The 19,983-nt window shown below is 40.9% G+C and overlaps 1 protein-coding gene across 1 annotated transcript in view; it reads right to left on the bottom strand.

The window, feature by feature from the left end:
• The window catches only part of POLD3 (DNA polymerase delta 3, accessory subunit), a 42,960-nt gene extending 23,284 nt beyond the window's left edge, over positions 1 to 19,676 (bottom strand). The window contains exons 1-5 of the mRNA XM_040258835.1: positions 19,470 to 19,676; positions 17,681 to 17,736; positions 7,605 to 7,707; positions 3,594 to 3,633; positions 2,274 to 2,406 (exon numbers count right to left, since the gene is read on the bottom strand). Of these exons, the coding sequence (XP_040114769.1) occupies positions 2,274 to 2,406; positions 3,594 to 3,633; positions 7,605 to 7,707; positions 17,681 to 17,736; positions 19,470 to 19,529 (392 nt within the window). The 5' untranslated portion in view covers positions 19,530 to 19,676. The remainder of the gene's footprint in view (positions 1 to 2,273; positions 2,407 to 3,593; positions 3,634 to 7,604; positions 7,708 to 17,680; positions 17,737 to 19,469) is intronic.
• Positions 19,677 to 19,983: the final 307 nt, after the last annotated feature.

Genomic DNA, 19,983 nt, shown 5'->3' with positions numbered 1-19,983 from the left:
CTTGAAATTCTCTTCTTAAGTTTTTAGAACTCCATACACTCGTGATTTTCCTCTTATCTCTGGCTGCTTCCGCTTAGGTCCCTCGTTTTCTGCCCACCCCTTAAAAAATAGCTATTACTTAAATAGTGCTTACTGTGTGCTAAGCACTGTTCTAAGTGCTTTACATGTATGTATTCACTTAATCCTCTACAACCCTGTTAGTCACTCAGTCGTGTCCAACTCTTTGTGACCCCAGGACTGTAGCCCACCAAGCTCCCCTGTCCATGAATTTCCCAGGCAAGAATACTGAAGAGGATTGCTATTTCTTTCTCCAGGGGATGTTCCCAACCCAGGGATCAAACCTAGGTCTCCTGCATTGCAGGTAGATTATTTCCTGTCTGAGCCACCAGGAAAGCCCCTACAACCTTGAGGTTGATACTATTATTAGTTTCATTTCAGGAAAATGAAGTAGAAAGGTTAAATAATTTGCCCAAGGTTACAGAGATAATAACTGTGGCTAGAGGTTAAATTTCTGCTCTTCTTTCATCCTGTACATTCTCTCTGCATGACTGTATCTACTGCTGTAGCCCAAATAATTACCTATTTTCTCTGATTCCAAAATGTCTGTCTTTACCTCCTATTTCTCTCCTTAGCTCTAGACCCCCGTATCTACTGCACTGGGCATCTCCACTTGGACTCCCCATCCGGTACTCAAACTCAACATATCCAAACCCAATTCATCATTTTTCCCTTCTCCCAAAGCTTGCTCCTCCTCATATATTCCCATTCTTAGTGATAGTATCATCACCCATCCAGCAATTCAAACCAGAAACATGGTCATCATCCTTAATGTCATGAAGCACCCCCCATCTCCACCATAACACACTCTCTTGGTCCCTTAACACTACCAAACCATCCAGGTTTTGATGGTATGATTCTTTAACCTAGATACCTCTCCACTCCCAATACCAACTCTATACTTCAGAGACTATCATCTCTACCCTGAATCACTGCAACATTTCTCCTTCATACTGGCCTGTGGGCAGATTATTTCCTTCAGATCCACTTTCACCATCACAGCCAGAGTGATCCTTCTGTAATACAATTCTGATCATTTCATTTCAATCATCTGCTTCAAAATCTTCAGGGGCTCCCCTGTGCAATACAGCCTAAACTTGTCCTAGTAGTCAAAGCATAGTATCTGACTCCTTGCATCATTATTTCCTGCCCCTCACTCTAGTTTTCAGGTACAGAAAACTACTGGGGTTCTGCATAAGCGTCGTGTTTCCTTCTCAGCCCTGTCCTTCCTCTCCCACTTCCCTCTGATTGGCTACTTCTACTAGGCCTTTAAGCCTCAACTTAGATGCCCTACTCTTCTACAAGCCATCTCTGTCTTCAGTCTTCACTCCACCCCAACAAAAGGCGGGGACGAGTGGCCCCTCAACATCCTCCTACACACTTATCCCTATTGTAACACTGTCACACTATACCATAACTGCCTCCCATAAGACCATCAGTTCCACAAGCTACAGTCAGGCTACAGTCACTCTACAGTATGTGGCATGTCACATGTACTCATCAGATCTTTGCTGAATTAATTCAAATTATCTTGCTTAATGCATGTCAAAGTAGTAGGTGTTCAATATATGTCTGGAATCTGCTCTGAACCCTCCATACCACCTCACAAAGTAGGCATTATTATATATCCAACTTAAAAATGATGAAATGAAAGTCCAAAAGAGTTTAAGTAACTTGTCCAAAGCCACTGGGCCATTAGCAATGAAGTAAAAACTCCAGCCCATGACCATTAATTTCCAAAACCACGTACATTATAGTCCACCTCCTCCCCACGCTGTGAAGGATGCAAAAGATGAAGAAGGTCTGATACTGGCTGTGGAAGATCAAGTGATTTTGGATGGGAGGTAGAGGGGTGTCAAAGTAGGAATAGTGTTTTGAAGGACAACATGTCAACTGGTTCTTGAAGGGTGGGGAGGAATTAGACAAGCAGAGACTGGGGTAAAGGAGTAATGAGGGGCACAACAAACAACATTTCTGGTGGCAGTGACAGGATAAATACATGAGAAGTAGATTTATGGGGAGTTTACTGGGGTTTGCAATATGGGTTGTGGCTATTTTTCACCTTATGATGTACTAATAAAACCAGGCATGTGTCTTACTGCAAGATAAATGAGGTTTTACTAGACTTGGCGTTCACTCTTAAGAGGCAGCCACTGTGTAAACATCTTACAAAATCAATTCGTAAAGAAGCCCACAAGGAACACTAAGGAGCTCACTTGCTGCAGTTCTGCAAGTTGCTTTTAAGGATGTCATAGTCGGTATTGAACAGAGGCCCACTGTCCTTCAGCATGGCTTTCTGGATGCTGTACACATGTACGCTGGCAGTCACCGCTAGCTTGGACTTCACTGCTACAAGTCAACAGGAAAAGCAGTCTGTTAATACACAAACTTCATAGCATGTGGGGACTTTAACAAGAAACCCTTCTGCATTAACACCCTTTGTAATCGGTGGTGGTCCAAAAAAGCTCTAAAAAGCCAAACAGTCATATATACAGTACAGTATCAACTCTTCTGTCTGTGACAAGGACATTATGATAGGTAGGTGATGATGAGTCAGTTCTAAGTATAGTACTATGAGGGTATCACTATTCCAGTGGATACTCAGTAAATATTAATGAATAACTGATGATACTATGATGTTGTTGTTTTTTTATCCAGTCAGGGTAGAATCTTATACTCTAGCATATATACATAGCAACTGAGGAATAAGTAATTTCTACCTGAGAAGTCTTCGATTTTAGTTTACAAAAAGAAACTCTAAAACAATACTACTACTAATCAGATAAGTCCTCAGAGGAAAATCACAAGAAAAAATTTTAGGCTCCATGACGGAAGGGACCATGCCTCACTTGTTCCAAGTCCCTAGTGCCTAGCATAGAGCTTGACATAGAGTAGATACTTACTATGTATCTATTGAATGAATAAATCTACCACTGTGGGAATTCAGAAAGAAAATATTGGACATTTTCACTATATTGAATAATTCAGTTAATTTCTAAGAAAACACTCCAGTGGTAAGCATCTTTACATACAAAGTATGACAGTGGGTTTTGTCTTGAGACATCCAAGATCACATGGCTGTTACAAAATTCCTTTGACTTAGGTATTAAAAAAATAGAACAGTAGCATTAACAGTCTTGAAGTGGGTAGACAAATTTAACTTAGAAGTTATACTATGCCTTTATGACTTTATAAAATCATTCTTTAATTTTCTTCCTAAAAAATTGCTATGGAATACAACACAATATTTAGAGATCATTGTCTTTTTATAGTTAATGAGGTGTTCCATATGGTATTCATAAGTGTTTTACATGTCTATCACAAGTTTTGAAATTCTGTGATAAAAGCACTTTATAAATGTTAGCAGCTACTGGCCTTAAAAATGGTAAGTTAGTGGAGTATCATATTTTAACATGTTTCAGAAACTACTAATAAAAGAATATATGGCTCTCCAGTAAAACAGCTAAATATATATGCAATGTTAATGACACTGATGCCCTAAGAGGAAAAACTTGCTAAATCGCTAAAATACGTACCTTCCAATTTATCTTCTCTCACTACTGCAACCTTGTGGCACTGTAAGGAAATAACACTTTATTAGTATTTAAAGTATTAATAGTGCAACTTGCAGTTTTAAAGTTTCCTTACCAATAATTCAATTGCATTGGGATGTAAAATTAGAGACATTAGGTTCTTCTGAAAATGTATGTTCCAGACTCATTTTTAACTTGCTTTCTTTAAAACTTCTCAATCAGGTTAAGGAAAGTGAGAGAGTATATATAAATCAATAACAAAAAAACCCAAATTAAAAAAAAACAGCATCTCAAACTTGCACTTTGCCTAGTGCAAGGAAAAGAGGAATTTTCAGTAAGTAACATAACGAGAATTACTGTATAATCATATGGAACCAGTTAAAAATTGGATCTGTCTCATACCATATGAAAAAATAAATTCTAAATGGATCAGAGATCTAAAAGTAAAGAATTAAACCATATATGCACAAGAAGAAAATATGGGTGAATTCTTCTACAAACTAATATAACCTGAGAATAAAGAAAAGTTTCTTGACTGCAATTCAAAACCCAGAAGTAACTGAAATTATCCATAAAAACTAACAAATCATTTTTGGATAACAAAAAAACAATTTTAAGTAAAAAGACAAATGGTCAAGTGGGAAAAATATCTACAACTTACATCACAAAGGGCTAACAAATAGCTTCTAAAACAGAGAAAAAATCAGATTGTAAATAACTCAAATAACTATCAATAAGGGACTGCTGAATAAACCAAGGTATATCCAACAACGTAGGATCACGTGGCTGTAACGAAGAATGAGAAATATTTCTGGGGTCGGCCCATTTAAAAAAAAAAAAAGAAATAATTCTATAACTGCCAGAGTAATGCTCGGGATCACTTACAAACCTTAAACTGCCTTTAGTCATCATATTGTTAGTAAAATTATTGGTTTTGCTTTTCTAAATCTCATGTATCTAGCTAAAGCAAATACATATTCATTTTAATGTTAGGACAACCAAAGTTTACAACATAAGAAAAAAAGAGTAATATAAAATTAAGTTTTTTTAAAAATGTAACTGTAAATTTGAACTGAGAATATTGTTATGTCTTCATAATGCATTTTCTCTTAAAAAAAGAAAGCATTCTTAAAAATGTCATGTTCTGCAAAACTGTACAATAAAAATTACAGAGCTTATGAGAAAAAGAGCATTAGGAACTAATCACTCAAATTCAAAAGGAGCCCTAAAAACAATAATTGGTACCCTCAGGAGAAAACATGGCAGCTGAGACAGTTTAGTATCTCTAAACGCTGCCTTAGGGGATATTCAGTTCAGTTCAGTTTAGTCACTCAGTCGTGTCCAACTCTTTGCGACTCCATGAATTGCAGCACGCTAGGCCTCCCTGTCCATCACCAACTCCTGAAGCCTACTCAAACTCTTGTCCATTGAGTCGGTGATGCCATTCAACCATCTCATCCTCCGTCGTTCCCTTTTCCTCCTGCCTTCAATTTTTCCCAACATCAAGGTCTTTTCAAATGAGTCAGTTCTTTGCATCAGGTGGCCAAAGTATTAGAGTTTCAGCTTTAACATCATTCCTTCCAAAGAAAACCCAGGACTGATCTCCTTTAGAATGGACTGGTTGGCTCTCCTTGCAGTCCAAGGGACTCTCAAGAGTCTTCTTCAACACCACAGTTCAAAAGCATCAATTTTTTGGCGCTCAGCCTTCTTTATAGTCCAACTCTCACATCCATACATGACTACTGGAAAAACCATAGCCTTGACTAGATGGACCTTTGTTGGCAAAGTAATGTCTCTGCTTTTTAATATACTGTCTAGGTTGGTCATAACTTTCCTTCCAAGGAGTAAGCGTCTTTTAATTTAATGGCTGCAATCACCATCTGCAGTGATTGTGGAGCCCTCCAAAATAAAGTTTCTCACTGTTTCCACTATTTCCCCATCTATTTGCCATGAAATGATGGGACCAGATGCCATGATCTTAGTTTCTGAATGTTGAGCTTTAAGCCAGCTTTTTCACTCTCCTTGGTAAAGCGTCTGCCTGCAGTGCGGGAGACCTGGGTTTGATCCCTGGGTTGGGAAGATCCCCTGGAGAAGGAAATGGCAACCCACTCCAGTACTCTTGCCTGGAAAATTCCATGGACTGAGGAGCCTGGTAGGGGTCCAGGGGGTCGCAGAGCCGGACACGACTGAGCGACTTCACTTTCTTTCTTTCACTTGCATCAAGAGGCTCTTTAGTTCTTCTTCACTTTCTGCCATAAGGGTGGTGTCATCTGCATATCTGAGGTTATGGATATTTCTCCTGGCAATCCTGATTCCAGCTTGTGCTTCACCCACCCCAGCGTTTCTCACGATGTACTCTGCATATAAGTTAAATAAGCAGGGTGACAATATACAGCCTTGATGCACTCCTTTTCCTATTTGGAACCAGTCTGTTGTTCCATGCCCAGTTCTAACTGTTGCTTCCTGGCCTGCATACAGGTTTCTCAAGAGGCAGGTCAGGTGGTCTGGTATTCCCATCTCTTTCAGAATTTTCCACAGTTTACTGTGATCCACATAGTCAAAGGCTTTGGCATAGTCAATAAAGCAGAAATAGATGTTTTCCTGGAACTCTCTTGCTTTTTTGATGATCCAGTGGATGTTGGCAATTTGATCTCTGGTTCCTCTGCCTTTTCTAAAACAAGCTTGAACATCTGGAAGTTCATGGTTCATTCACGTATTGCTGAAGCCTGGCTTGGAGAATTTTGAGCATTACTTTACTAGCGTGTGAATTGAGTACAATTGTGCAGTAGTCTGAGCATTCTTTGGCATTGCCTTTCTTTGAGATTGGAATGAAAACTGACCTTTTCCAGTCCTGTGGCCACTGCTGAGTTTTCCAAATTTGCTGACATATTGAGTGCAGCACTTTCACAGCATCATCTTTTAGGATCTGAAATAGCTCAACTGGGATTCCATCACCTCTACTTGCTTTGTTTGTAATGATGCTTCCTAGGGCCCACTTGACTTCACATTCCAGGATGTCTGGCTCTAGGTGAGTGATCACACCATCGTGATTAACTTGGGCGTGAAGATCTTTTTTGTACAGTTCTTCTGTGTATTCTTGCCACCTCTTCTTAATATCTTCTGCTTCTGTCAGGTCCGTAACATTTGTCCTTTATTGAGCCCAACTTAGCATGAGATTTCCCTTGGTATCTCTAATTTTCTTGAAGAGATCTCTAGTCTTTCCCATTCTGTTGTTTTCCTCTATTTCTTTGCATCGATCATAGTTCTGTTTCTCCTTGTAAAACACTAAATTGCCATTCCAGTCTGGAATCTCACATTCTTAAGACTCTATTGATACAAGACAAATCCAGTATTTTGATAAATATGGCTTCTGAACTTACGAGTCACAGGGAAAGTCAAGAGAAGAGGAAAACATGCATCCGTGATGCTCTGAGGATCTTGATCCTTGGGTTAAATTCTCTGAGGCTAGTGGTATGGGAGCAAAAGAACCTTCATGTGAGGTTTAGGAAGTGAGACCCGAAGAGGTGTTCCTCAGTTTGGGGAGGAAGCAAGAAAGAAGGAATTAAGTTCCCAAGAATCAGTCTGGTACAGGAGAAGGAATGGAGTTATTTCAGCACAGCTTCTGGGGTGAAAGTTAAAATTAAAATCAAGTTCATTTAAAAAATAATTATACTTGCTGAACACTTGTGTGGCTTGACATCTGAACGGGCTGAAAATTAACCACCACTGTCCCCAGTATAGCTTCAAAAGGGAGAAAGAGGAACAGAAACAGTCTGGAATGTCTTGTTGCCTAGGGAAATTGTACAATGATGATAATAGTCTCTGTATTGATATTACCCAAACTTCTCGAGAGTTTTAGGTTTAGTCTAAAAATTCAAAATAACCACTGTCTTCAAGTAGCTTTTTAAAATTTCCCTAATACTGGATCTTGTTGTTTTTGCCCTGTGTAATGTTACATAACACTATTAATAGCTCAAACACATTTAAACTCACTATAAGATTCTGAGAACTTACAGAATGTCCATTCTGAATGAGATTGCCAGACACTAAATAGGTGACATGCAGTTGGGCTCCTGAATTTTCCTTTCGCTTCCTTTCAACGTAATCATAGAGCATCCTGTTACAAACAAAATGCACAAGTAAGTCATTAGTAAAAGTTTATCTCACCGACTCTTAATTCATGACTTAAAAGTCAGGTACAGTAAATCTGAAAGTCCATCAAACATTATACAGAATATTTTTGCTCTGTTCATGGACAAAGAATTAAAAAAAGACGAATGGAACATGGGGGTGGGGTCAACTCATATACAGCCAGCACAGTGACCAAACAACTGAAATAAAAGAAATCTAATAATCGGTCAAGTGAGACTGAGCCTGCATTAAAAGAAGTAAAGACAATCAAGAATAAGTTCAGTCACTATCTAGCCATGTGACCCTAGACAAAATAGTTTTTCTAGGCCTCTTTTTATCTTGAGGTATAATTACAGAGGGCTGTATGAGATTGGCAATTCTTTTACCTTGGGATCCATAAACCTTCACCCCTCAATATTGTAAGCAAAATGTGTGTTTTGCAAGGGGAAGGAGGCGGGGAGAGGGTGGAGATAGTTCAAGGTTTTCAACAGGTTTGCAGAAGGATTATGCCAAAACATTAAGAACCATCTTGTAGATGATCACAAGGGCCCTGCTCTGAAATTCCAATTTTAGGATCATTCAGAATCAATGTTGTTTCAAAACCACAAAGTAACAGTTTACTCACACTGCCCAGTAATCATTAACCTAAGACTGACAAATATTCACTACAGAAATAATGTTGCTTTTAGTAACATTCCCTAAATTTGTTTTTATCCTTGCGATCTGATTAGCATCAGAAGTTGACTCCCCTCAATAACTTACAGTTTAACATCAAGGAAAGAGACATCATTTGAGTTGTTTATTTCAAGAAACATTTACCAAACTTCTATAATATGTCATACTTCTGCCAAGGATGGCGAGAAACAAAAGTTCCAAGAGAAACCCAACCTACACTGTGGACTCCTCTCTTAGCTTCCTTGATGCAATGCCTCACTCACCTCCTGCCACTCTTGAACTGGCTCTGCTCTACTTCCTGCACAGACTTGACTTCTGTACTGCTGGGCTTGTCTTCAGCTGCCTTTTCACTCTCTATTAGATTGGCCAATCATCTGGGTTTGCCTGGATCTGAGGTCTTTCCTAACATGGACTCTTAGTGCTAAAACCAACAGGGCACACCAAGGAGGACTGGTCACCTTACGACACACTCTCCTTGACCCACTTCATTCATCCCCCTGGCTTCATTTATTCCCAACAACAAAATCATCTGCTCAAACCATCCAAGCCAGAAATCTGGGAGTCATTATCCCTCACTTCTCCCAGTATGGTGAGGTGCCAAATCTTGTCAGTTTTACCTCCCAAGTAATTCTTGACTCCCTGCCCTCCAAATCTCTTGACTGGACTATTTCAATTCCGAGTGTCAATGCTTTCCTCACACCCCCTTCCCCTTCACTATCCACAAAGCGGCCAAGGTGAAGTTTCAGAAATGCAAATCAAGTCACCTGTCAACAAAACTTAACTGGGTGGCTACTTCATGCTCTATGCCTTGGGGACAGAATAGTGAATAAAGCAGTCAAAGTTCTTACTCATTTAGAGTTTGTACTGCAGAAGAGAGAGACAAATAATAAGCAAACAAGAAGTCAGATGGTAGTAAATCTACAGGGAGAAAAAAGACTAGAAGAATAGAGTGTCTAAGAATTTTGCTATTTATATAAGATTAGGGAAGGCCTCATGAACAGAGCCCTGTGGGAAGTTACAGAGCCACCAATGTGGATATCTCAGCGAAGAATGTTCTAGGCAGAAAAAGCAACAAATTCGAAGGTTCTGAGGCAAGAATGTAAACGAGGTGCAAGGAACAGAAAAGGTGAGTGTGCTGAATAAGGAAGAAGGAAAGAAGAGAGCCAAGCGGGAGACATGTAGGGCTTTGTGGCCCATTAGGAAGGAAGTCATTACAAGGTTTAGAGCACAAATAACATGATCTCACTTTTTAGGATTTCTGACTGCTGTGTGGAGAATATACTATTTAGGAGCAAGGAAGGGAAGCAGGAAGACCAGTTACAAAGCTACTGCAGTAATTCAGGCTAGAGATGACAGTGGCTCAGACTAGGGTGGTAGTAATTAGTGGATGAATTCTGGGTACATCTTAAAGGAAGAAACAACAGGATTTGCTGATGGACTGATTGTGAGGTATAAGAGAAACAGAAATCAAGGGTTACTGGACTAAGCAACTCAAAGAATGAAGTTGTCATTCACTGAGATGGAGAAAAGCAGAAGGAGGTGATGGTGAGGGTGGGTGGAAAATAATTAGAAATTAAGTTTTCAGTCCAGTTCAGTTCAGTTCAGTTGCTCAGTCGTGTTCGACTCTGTGACTCCATGAACTGCAGCACATCAGGCCTCCCTGTCTATCACCAACTCCCGGAATCCACCCAAACCCATGTCCATCGAGTCGGTGATGCCATACAACCATCTCATCCTCTGTCGTCCCCTTCTCCTCCTGCCCTCAATCTTTCCCAGCATCAGGGTCTTTTCAGATGAGTCAGCTCTTCGCATCAGGTGGCCAAAGTATTGGAGTTTCAGCTTCAACATCAGTCCTTCCAATGTTTTGGGGCATGTTAAATCTGAGATGCCCATTAGCCATTAAGTGCTGTTGAAAAGGTAGCTGGTTATTCTTATCTGAAGTATTACTCTTTGTTCAAAAGTTTTCAAAAGCGCCCTATCCCCTAAGGAGCCACAGGTCCATCAGTGACGTGTAAGACTTTTCTTCTTCTGGCCCCTGTATTTCTCACCATTCTCCTATACTCGCACTATTTTCAGCCTTATGAAACATTCTGAAGTTCTCCTAGCTCTTTTGTATGCCCTGCGTTCTGCCTTCTGCTCGGACCTCATCTACCTAATTCTTCATCAAGACAGCAGCTCAGGTATTATCTCCTATGTGAAGCCTTCCCTAACACTGCTAAGCGAGCAGGGCAGCCTTGCCTTCTAGGTTTTAACAGGAACTGTCCCACATCTGTTATTATAGCACCTACCACACTGTATTCTAATTGTTTATATATCTGCCATCCCCATTAGACTATAAACACCCTGAGGGGGGAAAAAAATCAGTATTTTTGTTGATTTCTTTCTCCTGTTCTCTTTAGTATTTCTTTCCATGCAGCAATTATGTTAGAAAAGATGAGGAACAGAGTCATGAACATTTTGGTTTATTTATGCTAATTAGGACCATACTAGCAGAAGAAACGGTAGGCAGGGACTATACCAAGATACTCTCAGCTTGCTGGCAAAATGCATTGTCTTTTATCAACAACTCATAGTCTTGCTTGCATCATTACAGTCATTGTCCTCTGTGCACCTGTCTCACCAGATCAACCAGTTCTGTTTTATATTAACAAGATGGTCAACACTGCACAAACTCTTTAAAATTTTCTGCATGTCTTTTGAATCTTTAAAACATGTTCATCTAATTTGATTATGTCAAACATCTTAGCAACAAAACATGCAAAATATTCTTAAATATGAATGACAAATATGACTTCCTACAAGATACTGTTCCTACCCACATGATTAACTATATACCTTCTCATCTCTCCTGATCAGTTCCACCCATAATTTTCCCTAAGATATATAAGGTGTATAGTCTATTTTATCTTCCCTAATCTAATTCCTTCACAGCATTTTTAGAGCCTGAAATTATCTTAAATCAATGATGGGAAAGACCTTGTCTGTTAAGTTTGCTGTTTTATAACAGAGCCTAGAATAGTGCTAAAAATGCAGTAAAACCTGAAAAAATATTTCTTTATTGAATCCAGGAAAACAGTAACAACCATGCCCAGTCACTGCCCTCAGCGCCAACAATGACAATTTAAATGCTCTCACTATAGATAAGAGAAAAAAGGATGCCAGGACACGCTAAGTCTCTGTTTTCTCACGTGTTAAAAGAGATTGACAATACCCATTATACTGGATTATTATAAAGATTACATGAGATAAACATTTGTTGAAAATATCTACCATAGTGCCCAGAACTCACTCAACAAATATTCACTGGCACCTATTATGAGCTGGGAAAGATGGAAGGCAAAAGGAAAAAGGTGTGGCAGATGAAGAGATGGTTAGATAGCATCACTGACCCAATGGACATGATCTGAGCAAATTCCGGGAGACGGTAGAGGACAGAGGAGCCTGGTGTGCTGCAGTCCATGAGGATGCAAAGAGTTGGACATGACTTAGTGACTGAACAACAATATTATGAGCCAGGTGTGAAGATACAATGATTGTGGCAGATGTATTTTCCAAAGATGGCTGCCACATCTCCCATTCTGCATGCTCTTCTTCATCCTCCCATAGACAGGTGGAGTCATCCTCTCCCCTTGAATCTGGCAAGGCTAGCGATTCATTGTAACCAAAAGAATGAAGCAGACACAACACTGCTTGACTTCTGAGGCCAGTAAGAAAAGGCAATCAGCTTCTGCCTTGCACTGGAACGTGCGTTTTTACAGCCATGAATTGCTGGGTAAGAAGCCTCACTACCTGAAAATATGCTCTTAAGAAGCCCAGGCCATATAAACAGGTCATACACAATGACTGGTCAATAGCTCCTGCTGAAGTCCCAGCTGACAGCCAGCAACAACTGCCAGACATGAGAATAAAGATGCCTACACATGATCAGGCTTCAGTCACTGACGCCTCTCAGCTGAGGCACCAGACACTATGGAACAGAGACAACTATTCTCATTGCACCTTGCCCAAGTTCCAAATCAGAAGAATCTATGAACATAATAAAATGGTTGTTTCAAGTTGCTAAATCTGGGGGCAAATTGTTACAAAGCAACAGTAACTGGAACAGTGATGAACCTGATAAACATGTTCCCTGCCTTCATGGAGTTTATATTCTAGTGGGAGGAGGGCATACAATAAGCAAGAAAATGTCAGCTGGAAATAAGAATTATGAACTGCTGGAACACTATATATCCACATGCAAAAGAATGAAGTTGGGCCCTTTCCTTACACCATATGCAAAATGATGCCTGAAAAAATAGTTATAATTTATAGGCATACCGCAGAGATATTGTAGGTTCACTTCCAGACCACTGCAATAAACTGAATATCAAAATAAAGCAAAGCAAATAAATTTTTGGTTTCCCAGTGAATATAATAGCTATGTTTACATTATACTGTAGTCTATTAAGGGTGTAACACCATTATGTCTACAAAACAATGTATATACCTTAATTAAAAAATAATTTATTGTGGACTTCCCTGGTGGTCCAGTGGTTAAGAATCTGCCTTGCAATGCAACAGACAAATGTTCGATCCCTTGTAAGGTAAGTAAGATTCCACAGGCTGCAGGGTAACTAAGCCTGTGTATCACAACTGGAGAGCCCAAGTGCCACAATGAAAAAGCCCATATGCCACAAGTTAAGACCCGATGAAGCCAAGTAACTAATTTTTTTTTAAATTTGTTGCTAAAAATGCTAGCCATCCTCTGAGCCTTTAGCAAGTCATAATCTTCTCACTGATGGAGGGTTCAAAACATGATGAGAATTACCAAAATGTGACCCAGAGACAAGAAATAGGCGAACGCTATTGGAAAAATGGCACTCATAGACTTGCTCAACTCAGGGTTACCACAAACCTTCAATTTGTAAAAAAAGAAAGAAAGAAAAAAATGTAGTATCTGCAAAATGCAATAAAGAGGAGTACAATAATATAAGGTATGCCTATACACATTTTAGGGCTTCATTTATAAGTTACCTTGACCCAACATCTAATTTGAAAACTACAGTGTACCCTTACTGTGAGGAAGAATAATAAGAACAAAATATGTAGAAATGTTGAAGTGATAATTACTGATTTAAGAGCTAAGACTACAGAACTCTCACAAGAAAACACAGAATTAAATCTTCATGATTTACTTGGGTTAGACTATGCCTTAGATACAATGTAAAAAGCACAAGCAACAGAAGAAAAAAAAATAGACACTATCAATAATAAGCACTTCTGTGCTTCACAGGACACCATCAAGAAAGTGCAAAGACAACCCACAGAATGGGTGAAATCATTATCTGATCAGGACAGTGTTTCTAGAATATGTAGAGGGACTTCCCTGGTGGTCCAGTGCCTAAGACTCAGCACTCCCAATGCAGGAGGCCAAGGTTCAATCTCATATGCAGCAACTAAGAGTTTGCATACCGCAACCAGGAGACCGCATGCTGCAACTAAAAACATTCCACATGACACGACCAAAAAGGATCCCTCATGCTACAACGAAGACTCAGCACAGTCAAATAAGCAAACCCAGACTTGAATACATAAAGAACTCTTACAATTCCATAATAGTAAAGACAAAAAAAAAAACCCTATGGAAAAAAATGGGCAAAGGATCTGAACATGTTATTTCTCCAAAGAAGATACACGTATGGTCAATGAGCACAGGAAAACATGTGCCATTACTAAAACATTAGCCATAACAGAAATGCAAATCAAAAACATAATGATAAAACTTCATACTCACTAGGATGGCTAAAATTAAAAGACAGATGGTAGAAAGAGTCGATAAGAATGTTGAGAAAGTAGAGCCTCATACCTTGCTGGTGGGATTGTAAAACAGTGCAGTCACTCTGAAAAACAGTTAATCACCTTAGCTCCTCAAAATGTTACATATGACCCAGAAATTCCAATCTTAGGTATATACTAAGAGAACTGAAAACATATGCCTACACAAAAACTTGTACACAAATGTTCACGGTAGCATTATTCATTAAAACCCCAAATGTGGAAACCACCCAAATGTCCATCCATTGATTAATGGACAAACAAAATGTTGTATATCCATATGTTATGGGTTGATTTGTGTCCCCCAAAAAAGATATGTTGATGTCCTAACCACCAGTACCTCAGAGTATGACCCGATTTGGAAACAGGGCCTTTGCAGATGTAATTAGCTAAGACAGATCACACTGGAATAGGGTGGGCTCCTCATCTACAACTGTATCCTTATAAGACGGCTATGTGAAGAGACAGACACACAGGAAGAATGCCAAGTGACTATGAAGGCAGACAGTGGGGTTACACAGCTACAAACCAAGGAATGCAAACCACCAGAAGCTAGGAAGAAGCAAGGAAGGATTTTTCTGTACAAGTTTCAGAAGGAGCATGGCCTGGCCAACATCTTAATTTTGGACTTTAAGCCTCCAGAACTGAGACAATAAATTTCTGTTGTTTCAAGCCATCCATTTGTAGTATTGTTATGGCAGCCCTAGAGAACTTACACCATATAATGGGATATAATTCAATCACAAAAAGGAATGAAGTACTGACACATGCTTTAACATAGACAAACCTTGGAGATATGCTAAGTGGAGGGAATCAGACACACAAGATTGCTTATTATATGATCCCATTTATATGAAATGTCCAAGATAGGCAAATCTATAGAGAGAAAGTGTGTTAGTGGTTGCCTGACGCTGGGAAGTTGGGGGGCAGGAATGATGAAGGACTGCTAATGGATACAGGATTTCTTTTCTGGGGTGATGAATATCTTCTCAAATTAACTATAGTGCTGACTGCACAACTCGTAAATACATTAAAAACCAATGAGTTATACAGTCTAAATAGATGAACCATACGATATATGAAATATATCTAAAGAAAGCTTTTCAAAAATAATTATGAAAAAAAATTAACAGAGAGAGAGAGGAGTAGAGCATTAGGAAAGAGCTCTTACATAAAGTAATGTGTGAAATTTGAGCTGAACTGTGTACAGTGAGGACAGCTGTGAGAAGAGAATTCCAGGCAGAGAGAATGGTACAAATTTCCTTGGGTGAGAACGGACTTGGCATATCTAAGGAACAGAAAGGTATATATGGCTAGAATATAAGTGAGGTAGAAAGTGTTATGGGATAAAGTTGGTAGACAGGCAAGGGCTAGAACGTGTGTATTAATTCCATAAAAATTATACGAAATAAGGGTAGCTACAGTAAAATTCCACCTCCTGAGAAGAGTTGACTCATTGGAAAAGACCCTGATGCTCGAAGGGATTGGGGGCAGGAGGAGAAGGAGATGACAGAGGATGAGATGGCTGGATGGCATCACTGACTCGATGCACATCAGTTTGGGTGAACTTTGAGAGCTGGTGATGGACAGGGAGGCCTGGCATGCTGCGATTCAAAGGGTCGCAAAGAGTCGGACACGACTGAGCAACTGAACTGAACTGACAGTAAAATTCCAGGCAACTTTATTTCATCTCCAGTCCTCAATATGCACCTTTGATCTCAATAGGCTTATATATTAGTAGTAATAGTTACCTCATTTCATATTTAAACATTCATAACTGTAACAATTACTCTTATGGGTATCCAGTCCTAAAGTTACCTGAACCTGCTAGGTTTGGGCCTGGACTAGTCTTAGCAAGAGCAATCTCAAATAGTCAAAATCAGTATAAACCTAGCCCTGAGCCAAGAGTTTTAAGTCTTGAAGGCATAAACAGTTCAGTCAAAACTAGGGGACTTCCTTGGTGGCCTAGCGATTAAGAATCCATCTGCCAATGCAGGGGACACAGGTTTGATCTCTGGTTTGGGAAGACCCCACATGCTATGGAGCAATTTAGCCTGTATGTCACAGCTACTGAAGCCCTCATGCTCTAGAGCCCTGGCTCCACAACAAGAGAAGCCACAGCAGTGAGAAGCCTATGCACTGCAACCAGAGAGCAGCTCCCACCTGAGAAAGCCCACGCGCCAGCAATGAGGACCCAATGCAGCCAAAAATAAATAAAACTCCTAGCAGCTCTGTAAATACTTAACTGTTGTGTTGAGGAGCTGAGGAGGGACGTGAACCTCAAATACCTGCTGGGACTGGAGTGGGGGAGTAGGGCATGGGTCTAGAAATCAAGTTTCTACCTATACCTTATGTAAAGTAGACCCTCCTCTCAGCTTCAAACTCTCAGCTAGTTTACCTCAGTTTCCTGGGCAGGAGAGCTAGCCCAGGAGCCCCCTGAAGAGGATGTTCCAGTGTGGCCTAAGTGCAAGCACCTGAGAGCGGGTGGACACGTGTATGTACACCAGACAGGGACACGAGGCTGGGGCTTTCCAGTACAAATAAAGACTGAATTCCTAGTTGTAATTTTTACTATGAATGTGAGATTTTTCTCCTTGCTTCTGTCATTAAGAATTAAAAAAACTGTGATCTATCATAAACTCCTAAATCTGTCAAACAGCAAGCGAAATCAACCCATTCTAGAGATCAAGGATTTTTCTAAGACTCACAGAATGTTCCTGTGATTCAAGGAATAGGGAAAAATAAGACCACCATCAGGAATAAAGCAAATGAAATAAGTATTTAACTCAATATATGTGCTCTCAGTCTATTCACCAATTCCTACCCACTGGACATTTGCAGGTGAAGAAATTTTGAAGTTAATCCAAAAGCCTGCCTTTTCCATTTTGGTTCCAAGCTGGACTACAAGTTTCAGCAAGGAAGGTGATAGGGCAAAATTCAAGAAGGGTGATACTCTGTGTCATCCTAAACTCTCCCTTTTTAGTTTCTCTTAAGTGTTCTCCCCTGTCTTATACTGTTATATAGCCTGCGTCAAACACCTGTTGACCTCATTATGGAAGTAGTTCAATAACACCCAGAGACGGGCCTAAGAAGCACATGTGAAAGTGCAAAGAAGATGTCTGAGATAACAGACATAGAAATATGAGACGTAAACAGAACTAGATAGCCCATTTAATAAGTTTTTTGAAATGACAAAGTGATTAACCAGAAGGCAAGGCTACAGATAAATCCAATAAACATATCACCACACATTTGTATACAAGTCCACCCATCTCTTAACTAACAGACAAAAGCAGTAAAAGGCAATAGAAACACTATGCGTTCCCATTTCCCTGGGTGGGGGAAGAGGGGGTGGGGAGCGGAGTTCTAATCAAGAGACTCTCTGTAAAGCTAACAACAAAGTAAAAGAAAACAAACAAACAAAACAAGAAGTTCCAATCTGATTAAAGTTAGTGGTAAATTGTACTTACTGTTTGGCCTGATTAACATGAACCCCTAGTGTATAGCTCAGCCATTTGTATGTCACCTGCAAGAAGAAGTTTTAAAAAAAAAATTTTATTAGATGACTACAGAGTGTAGATCAGCCCAAAGGGCTCCTAAAGATTCTGAGGAGATTACACCTTATAAATTACATTAAATGCCACCCCAGTTTTGCCAAGAACCATCCATCTGGGCAGGTAGGACTCAGACATTTATTTTACAAAGAAGTCTGCATCACAGATTAATGCAGAATCTAGAAAGGTTGAATATACAAAGAAAAAGCTCTCAATTTCCTTACACTCCCTGTTTCACCCTGGTCCTTCTTTTCACATTTCTGTCCTTTTATGGGGCCACCACCAAAAACTATTCTCAAACTCACTCAGAAACTTAAGTTACTTTGGAGTGTACAACTCAGAAACTTCTGAAGAAAGTTGCAGCCACATAAATATTAAAGGGCACAGGTGGTGCAGGGGTCAGGGAATGAGTGAAGTGGATGAATACTCTATCAGAGGTTAGATTGGGAATTACTGGCATCAAGCTTTGCTCTTCCTTCCATTCTTCCTTGAACTGTCATTTGCCAGTTCCTTGTAACCTGTCACCCTCCCCTCAAAGCCTTCCGATTCGAAACGCTGAGTTTCCAGTAATTAGAAGACTTAGCACAGGTTAGGCAAAGGCAGTGTGATGTAGAGGAAAGCAATAGCAGAACAGACATAGAGTGGAAAATTGATTATCCCGTGTGTGTGTGTGTGTTAGTCTCCCAGTCGTGTCCTACTCTTTGTGACCCCATGGACTATAGCCCAGTAGGCTCCTCTGTCCATGGAATTCTCCAGGCAAAAATACTGGAGTGGTTGCCGTTCTCTTCTCCCAGGAGATCTTCCCAACCCAAGGATCAAACCTACATCTCCTGCAGGTGGATTATCCCTTACTAACCACAAGTTAATCTTCCCTGGTGGCTCAGAGGTTAAAGCGTTTGCCTCCAATGTGGGAGACCCAGGTTCGATCCCTGGGTCCGGAAGATCCCCTGGAGAAGGAAATGGTAACCCACTCCAGTATTCTTGCCTGGAGAATCCCATGGACGGAGAAGCCTGGTAGGCTGCAGTCCACGGGGTCGCAGAGTCGGACACGACTGAGCGACTTCACCTTCCTTCAATCTCAAGTTATTTGGCCCCTCTGCTTCAACTACCTTTTCTAAGGCTACTCCCACCGACCTCTATGGGTCACTGTAAAAAAGTAAACGCAATAATGTATATCCAAAGCTCACAGCAGGCACTCAGTCATCACGATCTGAGAAACCCTCTCACATCCATCGTCTCACTTGATCTTTACTTCAACCCTGTAAGGCAGGTCAAGCCTGAATCAATAACAAACTTCGAGGAAAACGAAACCAACTGACGGTCAGATTAAACAACTTGTTACTTAACCCGGTCAAAACACAGTTTCCTCAACTGTAAACTTGAGACTTCAAACGCCAACCACCTTGCCAGAAATGTGTAAAGACACCTTAGAAACAACATCAACTAAGGCTCCTCCCTCCCCGCCCGACTTCCGTGGCCCTCGGTCTGCGCAGAGCCCAGCACGCCCACCCGAGGAACCTGGATCTGCTGCCGCGGCAGAAGTCCTCCCCGGCAAGTCCCCGCCCTGCCTGGGGCACCAGCAGTGGGGACCGTCTCCACTGGACCAGCCCCATGCGGGAACACGCAGAGGGATCAAGGCCCCTGCCGCCCTCGCTGGGCCCAAACCCCAGTCGCACGCCCGCATTCCCCAGTCCTAGCTCCTCACGATCTTGTTCTGGTCCGTGACGAACTCGTCTATATTTTCCAGATAAAACTGGTCCGCCATGGTGCCGCGGCGTTCTGCTCCGCCGCAGCTGAGCTCCCCTAGCCGCCACAACCGCAGCTCCCGCCGGCGGGAAACGTCTTTTCTCCCTCCCCAGGTCCCGGGTCGTTTCCCACGGCAACGAAGACGACGCGCTACGGCGGCCGCTCGAGGGTCAAACTAGTCTCGGAGGCGGTGCAGGCTGAAGTAGGTGGAGCTAACAGGAGCAGACGGAAGTGAGGAAAGAGGAGCTCAGGCGTGGTCTGGAACGGCTGACTGTAGAACCTTAGTGTCAATCCAGGCTCTGCCAGTTCGTGGCTGAAGCACTGCAAGACACCTCACTGTTCTAGGAGTCGCGGTCTTTCCTCCCGTAAACTGATAAAATAATCCTTGCCCTGTCACACATTTAGTCAATGAATATTAATTAGGTACCTAGCCTGTTTCCAGCCACTTCCTAGGCCCTAGGACACAGCAGTGA

The sequence above is a fragment of the Oryx dammah genome, unplaced genomic scaffold, assembly GCF_014754425.2.
Source record: "Oryx dammah isolate SB20612 unplaced genomic scaffold, SCBI_Odam_1.1 HiC_scaffold_17, whole genome shotgun sequence".
In the NCBI taxonomy this organism is placed as follows: Eukaryota; Metazoa; Chordata; class Mammalia; order Artiodactyla; family Bovidae; genus Oryx; species Oryx dammah.
This window is presented reverse-complemented; position numbering and strand designations above follow the sequence as displayed.